Genomic DNA, 17281 nt, shown 5'->3' with positions numbered 1-17281 from the left:
GACCTAGTCCGTGCAGTCTAAGGAAAGGTCTTTCGATGTTGTGACATAGCAGGGACTCACAGGAGGAGGCTAGGTTACCAACCTGCACAACCTCCCAGGTGGCCGGAGAGAGGGCCCAAGGGGAAAGGGGTGGAGAGGAAGTGCCGTCTATCTCCCCAACTCTCCCTGTTTCCCCACATCTACCCAAGCTCAGGACCACTCCGCCCCCCCCCACCACAATCCATGAGAGATGGCTGCTGGGGACGGAGTGATGTATGCAATGTAGATAAAATGTCAGCAATTCTAAATGGGTCCGGAGATGCAGCCGTGGGGGGTGGGGAGGGAGAGAGGGCGGAGCAGTGGGGAGAGAGGAAGGGAAAATGAGATGTGGTTCCTCACCACGATGGAGGCAGGGGCAGACACCCCCCGCTCCCTGCAAAGGCCAGAGGAGGGGTGGGCCCAGGCGGCAAGAACCCAAATGAGATTTTGAAGAGGGAGCTGGAGGGTGGGGGGTGGAGGAGAGGAGGCGGCGGGCGGGGGCAGTGGGGCCGGAGCTGCTGATGTATAGCGGTTTCATAACTTCCTCAGTATTAAAGGCAGGTTCATGGGGAGGGCAGCGCCATTAATCACCAGGCTGAATGGGGCTGGGATTTGCTGAGAGCCGCGCTTGCTGTCTGCTGTGCCCGCCCGGCTCAGGGCGGGAGGGGGCAGGCAGGGATGTCCCTCCTGAACTGAGGAGTAAGACTCCAGGAGTCTATTTTGGATGTGGGGCAAGTGGGTCCTAGCGGGTAAGGAAGGGGCCGGGCTGGGGACCCTGGCAGGAAGGAGGAAAAGGATGAGGTGGGTTGTGGCAGGGGTCAGGGGAAGAAGGACAGGGCCTGGGGGGATGATGGGGGCAGTGGCTGAGGGGACCCTGGGGGAGAAAAACTGGGGCGGGGGGATTGTGCATTTGAACATGAAATTGATCACATGTAAATATAATGCAAATGACATGCAAACGAGCACAGGATTTCTCTGAGTCCCTAACTCAGACATTCTCTTCCTTGGGCTGAGAATTGGGGCCAATTTGCATCCAGTTCCATGCCCAGTGCCTTGTTTCTTTATTATTAATATTTTCAGAGGGAAACACAAGGTCTCACTTGTTAAGGGGGAGAGGGAGCGAAGGTGAGCCTGGTCCACCGGGTTCCCTGGGAGATGGTGAGACCATCTACCCTCTCTCTAGGGAATGACAGCGTCAGGAAAATCGACATGCCTGAGTGACATGAAGGGAGATGTGGTAGGACTCCTGGGCTATGGGCCTGAACTGATGGGGGCCTGAGAGGCAGAGGCTCAGTGGTGAGGCAGAAAGATGGAGAGAGACAGACAGATCCCCACAGCTCAGAGACAGATATGCAAATAAGACGAGGATGCCTCACCTGTCCTGCGAGGTGGGCATTGTCATCCTGCCTTCTAGGTGAAGAATGAAATGCCTAGCCCAAGGTCCAGAGAGGAGGTGATGACTTCCTAAGGTCACACTGCTGGTAAGTGCCAAACCCTCAACTCTGCGATTCCTTGAAGGTTTAGTGATCCTTTCAACCCACCATAAAAGCATCTCCAAATGAGATAAAAACAGAGAACAGACATTCATATTTTCAACAGATATTTATTGAGCACCTACTAGGTACAAGGCAGAGAAGGAACTGGCAACCCACTCCAGTATTCTTGCCTGGAGAATCCCTATGGACAGAGGATCCTGGCAGGGTACAGTCCATGGGGTCACAAAGAGTTGGACACTACTGAGTGACTTAGCATGGTACTAGGTACAAGGCAGTGGGCCTGTGCTCAGGAGAGAAAATTTAAGTGTCTATCTCTAGCAGGGTTCATGAGACATTTAGCAATAAGTGAAACTGAACAGTTGGTGACAAGGGTCACCAGAGAGCTACAGCTAAGGGAGTTTCAGGGAATGCTTGCAGGGGGAGGTAGCATTTGATATGAGCCTTGGGGAGCAGGTAGAATGTTTTCAGTGGGAGAAATGGGGAGGGAAGAATGTTCCAGGCAAGGCGGGGCAGGATGGGCCATTGGGGAAAGGCAAGAGCAGGTGAGCGGGTCAGGCTGTCTGATGTGTGGGAGCACAGAGTGTATGGAGAGGTGTGAGGGAACTCCAGCTGTGATGGGGATGGGAGGAGGGTCAGGACAGGAGTGAGCTGGGACAGGGATGGAACCCGGCTGGAGGTCAGCCCGAAGTAGAGGAGAGGGTGAATCATTCATTCAATCATGACTTCAGTAAACAGACATTGACTGTACGTGAGCCACACACCAGAGCTGTCCTGGTACCTTGGGATGCCAAGACCAGGTGTGGTCCCTCCTTCAGGAAGTTGAGTCAGCAGCAGTGTCCTCATCAGCACACGGGGACGTGAGAGCATGTCCCTCATGGTTGTAGCGTGAGGATTAGATGGGAGAATCCACATCAAGTTCTTAGGGTGCTGTCTTGTCTAGAAGGGGCACTCAGTAAAGGCGGCTTCTTGCTGTCATCCTCATCACTGCTCTGGAAGGTATGGGACGGAGGACAGAGTCAGGGAGAGGGCTCAACAGTCCCCTGCAAAACTTGGGGAGAGATGGAGTGGCGCGGCAGGGTGGTTAGGAAGGAGGGGGCAGATAGAAGGCTGTGGGACCAGAGAGAGCAAGTGACAAAGGGAGCCAGAGCCAGAGGCAAAGGGAGGGAAAGTGATCTGGGAGCACTGTAGGGAGAGGAGCTGGGCTGGAAGACTCGGTCAAGTCCCTGCCCTGTGGCTGGTATCCTGGGAGGGCAAGGCAGGACAGGGTGTGGGTCGGGGGTAGGTTGGAAGCTGGGGTTCTTGGGTCCTCTTCTCACTTGGCTACTTGGTCCCTCTCCCAGACTCTTCTTGACCTCTCTTCTCAGTTGCTCAATTTGGCTGAATCTGTGGGAGACATACCTCCCACTTTGCCCGAAGTGTGACTTCCATCTCTTGTTGCAGGGCGCTGCGATGGGACGAGTCACCTTGGCTGTCTGTCTGTCTGTCTGATATCTGTGTGGTTGCCTCACAATTGCTCTGGACAACTCTCACACCACTCAGACAGATTGTCCAGCCTCCTGGCCCCGACATCTCCCACCACTGCATCAAGCCAAATTACTCAGCCACCCTCACCCCCACCCCTGCCAGCCCCAGGCTCTGGTGAAATCCGATTAGTGAGGAGAGCACTGCGCTGAGCTGACAGCTCCTCCGATAATTGCTTTCCAAGTAAGCCATGCAAATCAACCCATCCAGCCAGTCCCTTCTCCTCTCCTGGGGACCCAGGCATCCAGGCCCCAGGAGAGGGAGAGCACCTGAGTTGGAGAGACTTTGGAAGCTGTCACCTGCCTCCAGCGAAGGGCCATCAATCCATAAAGCTGGTTTGTGCTGCCTTGGGGCTGAGGAGGGGGTGATGGAGTGGTGAGCCTGGACTAGGGACCCCCCTGGCTCTGTGTTTCTGTCTTAACTGAGAGGGTATCATTCTGCCCCTCTTTCTTGCCCCTTGGAAAAGAATTCTATGTACCCATTTCCCAGTAAGGTAGATGAAGGCAGAGATACAGAAGACACAGAGACAGGGAGATGACTAAATCTGTTAAGAAACAAATGGATGGATTCACAGCCAAGCTCCCCCTGGTTCTTCAGGTCCAGGAATGAGGTGGGAGCAGAACCCGCGGGACCTGCAGATGGCTTTCTCCATTTGTGAGTCCCCTCCCCCACCCCACCAGCCTGGGGGAGAAACATCAAGCGCTAAGTCCCTGCAAGCTCTGGGATGTGGCAGTGATATGATGTCTCTTTGGAGGCGTGGGGAGCCTGATCAAACCCTGAGACTGCAGCCTGTACCAAGGAGGACAGGTCTTTGTGGTGCAGTGGTCCTTGCTCACCCCATGCATCAGAGACTCCTCGAAAGTGTCAGTGAAAGTGTTAGTCACTCAGTCATGCTTGACTCTTTGTGACCCGGACCCCATGCACTGTAGCCTGCCAGACTCAAAGAGTCCATGGGATTCTCCAGGCAAGAATACTGGAATGGGTAGCCATTTTCTTCTCCAAGGGATCTTCCTTACCTAGGGATTGAACCTGAGTCTCCCACTTGTGGGCAGATTCTTTACCATTTGAGCCACCAGGGAAGCCGAGACTCCTTGCCACCTCTCTAAATCAAGGTCCTTTAAAGGACTTGTTCATGCCTCTTCTTTAATGCCTTTCCTTCTTCCAGCTTCCCCTCATCCCATCTCCTGTTGACTTTGGTGACCTGAAACCACTTTCCTCGCAATCCTGAACTTCCATCCCCCAAATCTAGCTCATTTCTTTGTGGGTATATCCAGGGATGAGTTGCCTAGTCTTGTCCTCATGTCTGTGTGTCTGATGTGGCTCTGTGGCCTGGATCTGGGGTCCTCAGACTAGCATCTGCCTGAGATCCTGGCATATAGCCACAATAAAGCAACAACTATGGATCTTTATGGATCTCCAATCCTGTACTACCCCCTGTACTAAGCACCTTACGTAATTAAGTCATTTCATATCACAAAAGAAGACATGGATTACAGTGATCATCCCATTTTACAGTTGTGCTAACTGAGGCAGAAAGAAATTAAGCCACTTGCCCCAAGTCACCACTAGTAAGTGGCAGAGCTGAGATTCAAATACAGGCAGTCTGAGTCCAGAGACCACACTCTAAAGTCCTCTGCTACATCACCTCTCCACTCCAATGCCTTTAAATGTTTATTGGGCAACTGAGACAGCCCCCAGTGCATTGAGGCAGAGGGTCATGGCTACACTGAAAGTCAAACACCTGAAGCTTTTGGGGTTCCCAAGGACACAGGTGGCAGGAGCTAACAGGGTGATACCTGGTGCTTGGGGAGGGGGAAACACGGCCCTCACCTTCTCCAATCCCCATAGCTATTTTTTGCACTGGAGCCCTGCAACTAGACAGCTCCCTGCTCCTCCCCTAGGAGCCTGGAGATAGCAGGGAAAGGGCTGAAAGATCAGCCTAGAAGCCCAAGTGAGCTGGGTGTCAGAGCTAGGACCTCCAGAGGCCGATAGATGGCGCTCGTGGCCCAATACAACCCAGACAGCCCAAGAAAACCAAGGGAAAACAAGCCAGCAGGTTAACCCCTTACCACCTGGGTTCCAGCTCCAGAAGCAGGCTGGTGGGCAGCTGAGGACCCTGTCCCAAACCCGGCTGGCCCCCAGAGAGTGACCCAACTCTCTAGGCTCTGCCCAAGCCACAGCTTGGGTCTGCTTCTGCTCCTTCCCCACAAGCTCTATCCATGGATGCCAGCCAGCCCCTTGGAGTCTTCCCAGAGGGCCAGGAGACTGACATGGACAAGGCAGGGTGGGAGGCCCCACCCCAGCCCAGGTGTCATCTCTCAGGCTCCATCTCTTAAAAATCTATGGATCTCTGTCTCTAATCACCCCCACTTTGGGAGAGCTCCTCATGTCCATCTTTCCTGAGAAGGACTCACCAGGTGGGGAGGAGTAGCGTGGACCCGAGACACAGAAGGCCCTCAGGCCCCTCTAGGATCAGCTACAGGGACTGCAGGTTGCCGAAGACTTAGTTTCTCCCCATGTCGGACTCCCTATCTTTGGGTTCCCAGGGATGAATGGGCTTACAGGGACAGAAACAGTAATGTAGCCCGTCCAGGAAGATGGAATCGTGGGCCGGGCTCCTGGGGATCTCTGCTTGCCTGTCAGTCACTTCACTCATTACTGTCCTGCCAGCTGACCTGGAGTGTGGAGAGGCTCTATAATGGCAACCTGGTGGTGCTTGGCAGCAAGGGGTGAAGGGTGGGGCGGCAGGAAGATTGTCAAAGGGATGGTGAGGTTCCTAGATGTTTTAAAAAAAATTTTGGCCAAGCCGTGCAGTTTGTGGGATCTTAGTTTCCTGACCAGGGGCTGAATCTGGGACCACAACACGAAAGCACTGAGTCATAACCACTGGGCCATCAGGGAATTCCCTCCTAGAACTCTTAGGCAATAAGATCATGCCACCAGCATGGTTCCCCTCTCTGCCTAATTTTTGTTTAGAAACACAGAAACACATAGATCTACTGAGATAGAGACGCCTGAGTGAAGAGCCAGTCAGAAGGTCAGGATACTCTTATTTCACTCATTCCAGAGAAAAAAGCAGAGACAGGGAGACAGATGTACACAGAAGGAGAGAGAGACTATACAAGAGACTAGGGATAGAGATACATATACATAGGCAGAGAGAGTCAAAGACACAGAGAGGGAGAGAATCCGGCACAAATGAAACCTCAGGAAATAATGGACTTTGTTGAAGGGGATGATTAATTCAGCTTCCGAAGTCTTACAAGGGTAGGGGTGGTTTCTCATCTGTGGTTCAGAGGGTCACTACTCACAGTTCCTGAAGCTCCTGCTGCACCCTTTAAGTTTTTGTCTGTTGGTAGGAGAGCAGGGGAGACTAGAGAAGGGGGTCGCATCCTTGTTCTCCCACCTCTTCCTCTTCTGAGATTCACTGGTCTCCACCTGCAGGGAGACTGCTTTCCTCTGGTCTCAGTCATACCTGTGCTGGGGTATTCAGGAGGTGGGGATGAGAAGAATCTACCAGATAACTGACCTTATGGGGTTTCCAGTCTAATGACAATATTATAGTCAGGACACAGACACAGATCCAGCCACAGGACAAGAACAAAGCTAGGAGTGGGACAGCTTTGGACATTAGTATTGGGTTGGGAAAGTGGGAGTGAATGAACTGTTAGATGCAGCCATAGAATCTGTCAAGAAAGGTGTCCTGGACAGAGTATTCCAGAGGTAGGACTGGGAAGGATGGAAGGTAATAGGGCTGGGGAGACAGCAGGGCCGAGGAGGGAGAGAAGAGAAATGGTAAAGCTGTGGAGACGGGCTTGGACAGTAATGTGAGATGGGAGAGTCTCAGAGTTATTACTAAGGAGTTTAGCTAGAGATGCCAGAAGTGCTTTCGTGGGTGTTCTACATACAGTCCTTGGAGGGCTGCATTGGAGAGGTCTCATATCTGGAGCAGCAGGAGGGCTAGAAATAGTCTGTAGCCATTGTTAATGCCCTCAGGTGAGTAAGAGATTGCAGATCGTTGAAGCTCCTTGATTCACAATCCCTTTGAGGAAAGTGTATGAACTTTTGGAAAGGTGATGCCTTTTACAGCTAAAGCCCAGGATCTTCAAGGTCCTTCCAGAGCTTAGCTTCTCACTTCTCAAGTCGTCTGGATTTAGCCCTGGTGTAAAGAATAAACTACAACCCCCAGAGTTACTTAGTGCCAATTTAGCACACTTTCCGGGAATTTGAGTATTTCCGGCGGAAGTGGCCGCAGCTATGCCAATCTCTTTCCCTAAACAAAGTGGACTACAACTCCCACGGTCCTCCGCGCCCGGCGGGGGGGTGGGAAAAGGAACCGGAAACCGGATGGGGCGCTGGACCAGGTGAGGAAGTAGGAGTCTGGGAACCTGGGGCGCTGGGGGGCGGGCTAGGGGCTCCCCGGGCTAGCCGGAGGTGACAGGCGGGGAGTGGAAATGTCTGTGTTTCGGGCCCCCTCTCTCCGTCAGGGGCTCGCCCGGCGCAGAGAAAGCCGAGCCCATGGAACCGCCTCGGAGACCTGCTGAGACGAGGCTTTCCCGTCGGGCGGAGCCCGCGGGCGGACGTGGAGGTTTCTTGTGGATCCTTACTTGTCAGCCCCCTCGAACTAGGAGGGGAGATGAAGTGTTGGGAACTTCTGAGTCCATGCTCTATTAGTATTATTGTTACCGTTATTGGTTTTAAGGATTTGCTGATTGTTCACGTGGATTCCTAAAGTGCCCCCAAGGGACACGGGAGTGGACAGTGTTTTGGATTCCTTCTGCCCTTACTGAGTTTAGTGCCAGAGAGCCTAGGTGGCCAGACTTATCGGTGGATCACCCTCCACTTGTGCTTAATGTGACACTGTAATTTATCAGTGATTTCAGAAACAGACATTTCTTGATCTCTGTCCGTGGGTGACTTTACATAGAAGTTCCTGGTTTCTCCTTTGGGCTTCCAAGGTGTTTTGTTCAGGACATTAAAACTGGAATCACAGTATGTCACAGTGTATTACAGTTGTTTATCTGCCATGTCACAGTCGTTTGTGAGTTGTTTATACATTTTGGATTTCTTCCCCACCAAAAGACTACCACAATGCCTATCATGTAAGAGACTCATAAATATTGGGGGGAAAAAAAAAGTTAACAGCTGGTGGTAGGTTGGATGGGAATTTTGATTTTCATCTCATAGAGAAGACAGTTAAATGACTTGCTTAGGAGAACCTTAGAGATGAAACCGGGACTAGAATTATAGTCAGTTGACACATAGCCTGTAGCTCTTGCCTTCTGATCAGGCTTTGAAATTCTAGAACATTGAAAATAAGGCCTTGTCACTCTTCTGTGTATCCCTGGCCTTGCTGTCTTCAGGGTGGGTCCCTAAAGATCAAAGGTAGGCTCAACCTTAAGACCTGAGAGAGATGCCAGACTTGGAGCAGGCAGTCTGCTAATGTGGGCACTGTATGGGGAGATGCAGAGGAAGAGCCCCGGAACTGAGTTGTCCACAGCACCCTTCTCAGCCTTTGTTTGAGTCCAGCTGGCTCGGGTAGCCACCCGGACAGATGAATTAATTAGAGTTCTGAGAGCAGTCTAGGGAAGGATTTCCTAAGTTTAGCCCTGACTTTTTAAATTTTTATATTACATTGGAGCATAGTTAAGATTTTTTTTCTCTCTCTTTCCCACTTTCCCAAGGCTAGGGTCAGAGAACAGGTTGATGGATCAAGCTGTTGTGTCAACCTTGTGGTCCCATCTGGGGGAAGAGGTTACTCTTGACCTGCATATGGGGTTGAGAGGGAGAAGAACCATGATCCCTGCCCTGTGGGAGGCCCAGATGTGATGGAAATGTGCTCAGAGACTGGCAAGCTCTCAGAAGCAAGCAGAGTGCAAAACGTGCAGCTGGGCCTTGAGTCAACTCTGGGTGTAGAAGTGGAGAGGAGTCTGTCAGGAAAGGCTCTTTGGTAGAAGGTAGTTTTGTTTTTACTTATTTATATTGGCTGTGCCGTGTGGCTTGCAAGATCTCAGTTCCCTAATCAGGGATTGAACCCAGTCCACAGCAGGAATCCTAACCACTAGGCCACCAGGGAACTCCCAGAAGGTAGTTTTAAACAGCATTGAAAAAAGATGAGATGGACACAGTTAACTGTCAGATAAAAGCTGGGACCTTGGAGATATGGAGGAAAATGAAACAGGGCTTCCTCTCTGATCTGCCTCAAGTCTAGTTTAGGAGGCAGGGTGTGAATTCATGGAGATGCCACTAACCATGGTGACATGCAGTGGTTCTCAGCCATCACTAACCGTCGGAATCTCTCGAGGAAGCTTGTTTAAATAGATTCCCAAGCCCCACTCCAGACCTGCTTGGGTTGGGTAGGGCTGGGAAGCTATAGCAAATGCTGTGGTGTCCTGAAGAGGGACAGCTTTCCCAGAGGGAGAATTTGAGCTTCATCTGGAAGGGCAGGTATGACTCAAAAGTGTGTGTGTGGGGGTGGGGCAGTCAGTCCTGCTTTAGTCAAGGAGTCTATGAATTTGTGGAAATAGCATGTGTTAGGTTTTGGGAGTTTGGATAGGAAAGGCATTTTGAAAGCGTGAATGGAATGATCAGTTTGGGCCTCTGGGTTCACATGGGAATGATGAGAAGGAAGATTGGAAGGAGTGGCCTTTGTGGGTTACAAAGCTAGCTGGGGTGCTCCCTCTGCCTCTTCCCCATTCCCTCTTTATTGTCCTCTTCCGTTTCCCACTTTGCTCCCCCGACCACCATTTACACATCTTATTTCATTTGTTATAATAATAGTTTTAAGTGTTGCTGTTTAGTCGCCCAGTCGTGTCCAACTCTTGTGACCCCACGGTCTGTAGCCCCCAGGCTCCTCTGTCCATGGGATTCTCCAGGCAAGAATACTGGAGTGGGTTGCCATTTCCTCTTCCAAGGGATATTCCCGACTCAGGGGTTGAAACCATGTCTCCTGCATTGCAGGCAGATTCTTTACCACTGAGCCACATGGGTCTCCAGTATTTTTAAGTGGATATTATTTTTCTTAGTATCTGGATAAGGAAACCTGAAGCTCTGGCCGTAGATACATAGCTTGTAGGAGTCTAGTCTGAGTCTGCTAATTATCTCACTCACCACTGAGGATTCTTGAACGTGGGCAAAAAGCTGGGTTGGGGTTGGGGGGGCCTCTAGAATTAGCAGGGTGGCTGATCAAACCATCTCAAGCAAGATGGGTGTGGGTGGTGAAAAGCAAAGCCTTGTGTCAGATGGTTTGGTTCAGCTGCATTACTTGCTGAGTGAGTGACCCTCAGCGAGTTGCTTCATCTTGCTAAGCCTCAGTTTTCTCATCTGTAACATGGGAGCAGTAATGCCCACCTCACACGGTTGTTATATGCGTCATTGAGGGGTACCTGGCACAGAGCGATTGCTCAACACCTGGAATCTATTGAAGTCAGCTCTGTAATTAGTCTCTGCGCTGTGGCTGTGCACCTGCAGCCCATCCTTCAGCATGTTGGTTTCCAGAACACAGCCCATCCTGGATGGGCTTGTTTTATTAAGGTGACAGTAACAGTGCTGAAAGTTTGCCATCTAAATATTCATTGAAAACCTTGGCATGGCCTAGGAGCTAGTGACCCTAAACCTATGCCTGGCGGAAACGGGTTTGGAGTGGGGGATGACTGGTGGTTACGGGCTATGCTTACTGGGTGATTTATGAAGAGGAAGAGTACTTGAATCCAGGAGAGGAAAGGCCCTTCATTACCAGGAACTGGGATGAGTAAAGACCTGCCTAGAGGTTGAGGGCTAACTGACACAGTCTCTTCTGAGCCCAGGAAATGGTAGTAAGGGCCCTGGTCAGCCTGGACCCCTCCCACTCGACAGCTGGGGCTGTTGGGGCCTCTGGCCATCTGTTTTCCAGGTGACAGTGGCATGGCTGTGCCCCAGCCTTTCCCATCGGGGCCCCACCTCCAGCCTGCAGGTGCCCTGATGGAGCCCCAGCCCTCCCCTCGAAGCCTAGCCGAGGGCTTCCTGCAGGAAGAGCTTCGGCTTAATGATGAGCTGAGGCAACTGCAGTTTTCCGAGCTCGTGGGCATCGTCTACAACCCTGTGGAATACGCGTGGGAGCCACATCGCAGCTACGTGACCCGCTACTGCCAGGGCCCCAAGCAAGTGCTCTTCTTGGGCATGAACCCAGGACCCTTTGGCATGGCCCAGACGGGGGTAAAGAGCTTGGTTCCCCTGCAGGGTGGAGTGGGAGGGTCCAGGGTGGACGCTTGGCTGCATGTGCTGTGGGGGAGTATGTGCATGACAGTGGACACGTGTGGGTGTGCCCCTCACCCCCATCCTCATACCCTGGCTCCTGTGGTCTCAGACACTCTCCCGGCCTCGCTGGCTGTAGTTAACCAAGCCCATTAATGGTAGTTCCGTTTCCCTAGTGAGCGGTCCACTAATTGCCTCTGAGAGCCCTTCCTTCCGCCAGCCCCATCCTTACCTTGCGTTGCCGGATCTCCCCTCTCCCTAGAGTGTTGGGGTCAGGAGAGGGACCAGGGCTCCTCAGGGGAGACTGGTTGACAGGGGTGGTCAGGGAAGAGAGGCAGGGCATTCTGGCAGCCCTGGTTCTGTTTCTTAGCCAAGGAGAGGTTGGAACAGAGCAGGCCGCAGGGCCTGCCTGCTTCCCTCTCAGACGTCCGGATGAGTGACTGCCCCTCCGTGGGGGTGCTCGGCAGATGGGGGAGGGGAAGAGGCTTCAGGGCAGGAGGCTCAATCGCTTTTATTGACCCCAACTAGGGGCTGAAAGGTGATCAATGATGACCAATGGAAATGACAGCCCGAGGCTTGGGGCTGAGAGGGCACCCAGGCAGCAGCGGTCAGCCCTGTCCTTGTGTCTCCTCTCACCCTGGCCGCCTTTCTGTCCCAGGCCATCTGTCTGTCCCCCTATTACCCATCACTCCCTGTGTCGGGCCAGAGATCCCCTCGTGTTTATTGTGCCTGGTCCCAAAGGCTAGTCGGGGTAGAGCAAACAAATAGATTCTTCTGGACCATGGACCACAGGAAAACTGGAGAAACACGGACAGGCTCAGACAAGGGCCAAGAATCCTAGTTTCCGGCCTTGGGGTGGGGGTGGGGGCAGTGGGAGACAGATCCTTCTGGAAGGTGGAATGGGGTTGCTTGGTCCAGACCCCAGGCATCAGGTCTCCAGTTGAAAGCCCTCGTATGTCTCTCCTCCTCACAGGTGCCCTTTGGGGAAGTGAGTGTAGTCCGGGACTGGTTGGGCCTTGGGGGGCCTGTGCGGAGCCCTCCCCAGGAGCACCCCAAGCGACCAGTGCTGGGACTGGAGTGCCCTCAGTCCGAGGTGAGCGGTGCCCGGTTCTGGGGCTTTTTCCGGAACCTCTGTGGACAGCCCGAGGTCTTCTTCCGTCACTGTTTCGTCCACAACCTGTGTCCACTGCTCCTTCTGGCTCCCAGCGGGCGCAACATTACCCCCGCCGAGCTGCCGGCAAGGCAGCGCGAGCAGCTCCTGGGGGCGTGTGACACGGCCCTGTGCAGGCAGGTGCAGCTGCTGGGGGTGCGGCTGGTGGTGGGCGTGGGCCGCCTGGCTGAGCAGCGGGCAAGGCGGGCTCTGGCCGGTTTGATGCCCGAGGTCCAGGTGGAGGGGCTCCTGCACCCCTCCCCTCGCAGCCCACAGGCCAACAAGGGCTGGGAGGCGGTGGCCAAGGAGAGACTGAACGAGCTGGGCCTCCTGCCGCTGTTGACCAGTTGAGCACCCCTGCGGCTGGCACAGGACATGTTCAAGGCCTCTGGGTCCTTCTGGGCCAGCGGATGACCACACACCTCTTGGACTGGAGCCACAAGGTCCCCTTGGGCTCCCCAGTTTGGGGGACCTCCCATTTTGACATTGCTCCTGCTTGCCTTCCTGATTCCTGCTCACTTCACCTTCCTTCTGTCTGTGGTACCCAACTCCACAGAGAGCCAACGTCTGTGAGCTGGTCTACCTCACTGCTTCCCTGGAGCCTCTCTTCTGCAGAGAGAGACCCCAACAGTGACTTCTGAGGTCCTATTTGCTGTTTTAGAGAAAAGATCCCACCAGGATCCCCACCTATCCTCCTAGAACGGCTTCCTGCAGCTCACCCGTCTCCCCACAGGCACTGGGACAAAGTGTGGGTCGTGGCTGCTAAAAGTGAGCCTCTGATGAGAGGCTGAGGGTGGGTCACGGGGAGTTCAGTGTGGCAGCGTGGGAAAGGCCAGAAGACCTGGATTTCCATCCCAGCCCTGAGACTTGTGAACTTTGTGATTTTGGACAAGCGGATTGACTTCTCCAAGCCTCAGGATCCTTCCTCACCTATAAAATGGGGTCCCTGCCTCACTGGGCTGGTATGGGGATTAACTGAGATAACAGTTAAAAGTGCCTTGCATAGTGCCTGGCACGTGCGTGCTCACTACACCTTTTCTGGGTTTTGCGCCTCCTGGTTGGGGACGCGCTACACTACACTACACAGGAAGCCCCTCTGCCCTGAAGACCAGGGTGAGGGGAAGGGTGGGAGTCTGGGCCTCTACCCGTATCCTGCGTGACGGGCAAGGTCTTGCCCCAGAGATGGACCAGTGACTTTATGGAAAACCCAGCCTGTGATTTTTCAGGCTAAGCATTAAAAGCTCCTAAACCCTTTCGTGTTGGCCCTTTTTCCCCTCCTGCACGTCAGGGGTGGAAGGTGGTAGTTTATATTTTCCCTTTTACCTCTTCCTGTTTGCAAAAGGTTCTCTTGGGTGGCTGGGTAATGGTATGAAGTCTCTCATTACCTTGCCAGAGCTGCAGGATCTCTGTTAGAGGCCTGTCGAGTGGTTTGTTTGCTATTTGGGGCACTTTGATGGGTGGATGGGAGCCTGGTATCTCCAGCTAACTCATTTCTTACCTTTGCCACATGTCTGCCCCTGTAGTAAGAGCTTAGAAGTGAATCCAGTCAGGAGCAGAGACTGCCTTAATAAGGAACACATGATTGGACTCTAGCTCCTGGTATAGACCATCTCCAGATCTCAAAATAACATTTTTAATATGTGTCCTCCCCATTATATAATAAATTGAGTGGCCTCCATTCTTGGTTGTTGAGAGGGAGCCTCTAGGTCCTTGTCATTTCCCAAGCACCAGGAGTTTTGTCTCTCATGGTGGGACCCTTAGACTACACATGAGCTTTTGCTGAAATTTGACTCAGGAGGGCTGACCATGCCCAAAAGACCAACCATGTGATCCGAGGGTGGGGACTTTGAGACAGGTGATATCAGCCTGACCCCCAGGGAGGGGAGGCGGGGCTGAAGACTGAATTCAACCACGTGGTTAAGATTTCAATCAGTTCTGTCTTCATAATGAAACCCTATAAAGACTCTGGACAGGGAGACTGGAGAACTTCCTGACTGGTGAACACATAGCTATGTCAGGAGAGTGGTGTGTCCTGATTCCAGGGGAGAAGGGACATGAAATCACTTTGGGACCCTCCCAGATCTTGCATTATGTGTCTTCATTTGGCTCATCCTGATTTGTATCCTTTATAATAAAAACTGTAATAATATGTGGACTGCTTTCCTGAGTTCTGTGTCATTTTAGCAAATTATTGAACCTGAGGGGAGTGTAGGAACCCCTGAATTCATAGCCAGTCAGCAGTGCAGGTGACCTGATGACCCCTGGGCCTGAAGTTGGCATCTGCGGCGAGGCAGTCTTGTTGGGCATTTTGCCCAGTCTTCTTGGGTGCTTTGCCCTTAAACCTGAGGGGTCTCGGCTAACTGCAGGTGGCTGGCATCAGAATTACAAGAGGTCTCAGTTTCAATCCCTGGTCAGGGGACTAGATCCCACATGCTGCAACTAAGACCCAGCACAGCCATATTAATATTTTAAAAAATAATTACAATTTTGCACCCCCACGTGCCTTAGACTCCTTTCCTCTTTGTTGGCAGTGCAGTGGTGCTACGTGGTTCTTGCCCCATGTTGCAGAGCACTGGATCAGGCACTGAAGTAATTGTGTGGAGATTGAAGCCATTGTTCCCTTATATATTTAGCTAAGGTAGTCAGGGAGAGCTCTCTGGAGGAGGTGGCATTTCAGGTGGCTTAGGGACTGAGACAATTTTGGAGAGCTTAGAGAAGAGCACTCTTAGGTTCATGGGCTGGCAAATAGATTCATATTGACTTGGCCCAGCTGGGAGAACTAGGAGAAGAGTAAGCTGGGGCCAGCTTATGAAAGGTCTTGAATGCTAGACTAATCTTTGAGAATTTGCAGTCCAGTGAAGTGAGAGGAGGGGCCGGCCAGTATAGGAGGCGGTGTAGGTGCCTGGGGTCAGGAATGGGGAGGGAGGGAATTCATTTGTAGGGAAGATGTCTGGGGGCGATAGAGTTGGTAAGTGTGAAAGCCTAGCATTGGGGTGGGAATCAGGAGGGGGTAGGGGTAGGGTTGGGCAGTGTGTAAAGGCCCTTGAATGGTAGTGACCAAGATGATGGCTTGAAGACAGGTGTGGCAGTCACTGCTGGGTGTGGCTTCTAGTGGAGGTGTTGCCCTCAATTCTTGGGGAGCATCTTTTTAGGGAGGGGCTGAATAGGTCCCTTGGCCTGAAAAAGTCCTGGGCCTCCCTTTCCCCAAGGGCACCATGTTAGTCTGCTAAGGCTGCCATAACAAAATACCGCAGACTGGGGGCCTTAATTTATTTTCTTACAGTGTTGGAGCCTGGAAGTCTAAGATGCAGATGTCGGCAGATTTGGTTGCTCCTGAGGCCTCCCTCCTGGGCATGCCTCCCCGCTGTGTCCTCCTATGATCTTTTCTCTGTCGCACTTCCCTCGTATCTCTCTTCTTAGAAGGGACACCTGTCACGTTGGATGAAGGTCCCACCCACCCTTATGACCTCACTTAATTGCCTCTTTAAGGCTCTTATCTCCAGATATCTCTCCAAGTCACCTGGGGATTAGGACTTCAACGTAGGAATTGGAGTCACAATTTACTCCGTAATAGACACCTGAAACGTCACTGCTTTTTCTTCCCCAACTCATGTCAACCACTAACAAATGGGTGCTCATTGCCTTTCCTCCACTCTGGGGACGGAGGCTGGTGTGGTGGTTCAGCTGGCCGATGGGCCTTAACCCACCAGACTGGCCCCTACTCCCCATCCATTCTAGAGCAGGTTCTTCAGTACAAATGAGAGTGTCCTTGTTCGGGGGTGGGGGGGGAATCTCATTATTTTCTCCTGGGCCAAAGGGAATGGTGATGTCAGCTGCTACAAAACAATATTGTGGGGGAGTTCCCTGATAGTCCAGTGGTTAGTACTTGGCGTTTTCACTGCTGGGGCCTGGATTTGATTCCTGGTCAGGGAACTAAGATCCTACAAACTGCATGGTGCAGCCAAAAATAAAAAACCAATGTTGTGGAAAGTATTTTAAAGCCAAATTGAAGTGATGTGAGATCATCAAGAGTTTTGCAGTCCGATATGCTGGCCACTAGCCATGCATGGCTGTTTAATTAAAATGAAGCGAAGTGAAAAATTCACTCTTCAGTCACTTGCCATATTGCAGGTGCTTGAGAACCACACATGGCTAGAAGCTACTGACTGGATGATGCAGACACAGAACTTTCCATCATCGTGGAAAGTTCTGTTGGATAGAACTGTGGAGTCAGTTCACATGCAGAGGTGTTAAAAAAGGAAAGTGTCCCAGCTCCACTTTAAGAGATGTTGGATAGGGAGGTCTGAAGTACAGCCTCGTATCTGTTTTTCTCTTTGTGCTGTGGACATGCAGCCAAGGTGAAGACAGGATTGCACTCGGTGTCCTGGAGGCGAGAAGAGTGTCTCATGTTCCTTTCGTCATATATAACCCTACACCTGGCACACGGTAGGTGTCCAGGATGAATGTACAAGCCGTGCTCAAATCTGGGTTTGGGGATCTACCCCAGAGTGTCCATCCATTAACATGAGTATTCCGAGTTTGTTGTTTTTTGCCCAGTGATGGTGATCCAGTTCTGGTTCAGAAGAGGAATGGGTCTTCTAAGTCCCACCCCGACATGTATCATGTGCACACGCATGCGCACAAGTACACACATTCCACTGGATAGACACCAAATTGGGCTTCGGGGTAGGGGTGCTTCTGAGACTCTGCAGGATGGAGTGTGTTGGGAGGAAAGAGACTTTTCCTCTTTTTTTTTTTCCCTTACTGAAACAGGATGGCTTAAAGGAAGATTGAGTTGTGTCTGACTGCTGTGTGGTCCTTCACTTTCCCAATTTGACAAACGTTTATTGATGTCCGCTGTGTG

The 17281-nt window shown here is 52.1% G+C and overlaps 1 protein-coding gene across 6 annotated transcripts; it reads left to right on the top strand.

Moving 5' to 3' along the window:
- The first annotated feature begins 7359 nt into the window (after positions 1–7359).
- SMUG1 (single-strand-selective monofunctional uracil-DNA glycosylase 1) lies at positions 7360–14572 on the top strand. 6 transcript variants are annotated; one of them, XM_040234351.1, is made up of 3 exons: positions 7360–7399; positions 8720–11228; positions 12241–14572. In XM_040234351.1, the coding sequence occupies exons 2-3, from the start codon at positions 10938–10940 to the stop codon at positions 12766–12768; spliced, it is 819 nt and encodes a 272-aa protein (XP_040090285.1). In that variant the 5' UTR covers positions 7360–7399; positions 8720–10937; the 3' UTR covers positions 12769–14572. The 6 variants fall into 6 exon arrangements, with proteins under 6 accessions (XP_040090285.1, XP_040090288.1, XP_040090290.1 ...); XM_040234354.1 differs by having other exon boundaries at positions 7366–7399; positions 10927–11228; XM_040234356.1 differs by having other exon boundaries at positions 7368–7399; positions 10980–11228.
- Positions 14573–17281: the final 2709 nt, after the last annotated feature.

The sequence above is a fragment of the Oryx dammah genome, unplaced genomic scaffold (assembly GCF_014754425.2).
Source record: "Oryx dammah isolate SB20612 unplaced genomic scaffold, SCBI_Odam_1.1 HiC_scaffold_29, whole genome shotgun sequence".
Classification (NCBI taxonomy): domain Eukaryota; kingdom Metazoa; phylum Chordata; class Mammalia; order Artiodactyla; family Bovidae; genus Oryx; species Oryx dammah.
This window is presented reverse-complemented; position numbering and strand designations above follow the sequence as displayed.

What these genes read in the sequence shown, in the direction of transcription:
- SMUG1 (XM_040234351.1), top strand. Translation starts at nt 10,938, where the DNA reads ATGGCTGTGCCCCAGCCTTTCCCATCGGGGCCCCACCTCCAGCCTGCA. An exon ending in TTGGCATGGCCCAGACGGGG is followed by an intron (nt 11,229 to 12,240) that starts GTAAAGAGCTTG and finishes TCCTCCTCACAG; the next exon opens with GTGCCCTTTGGGGAAGTGAG.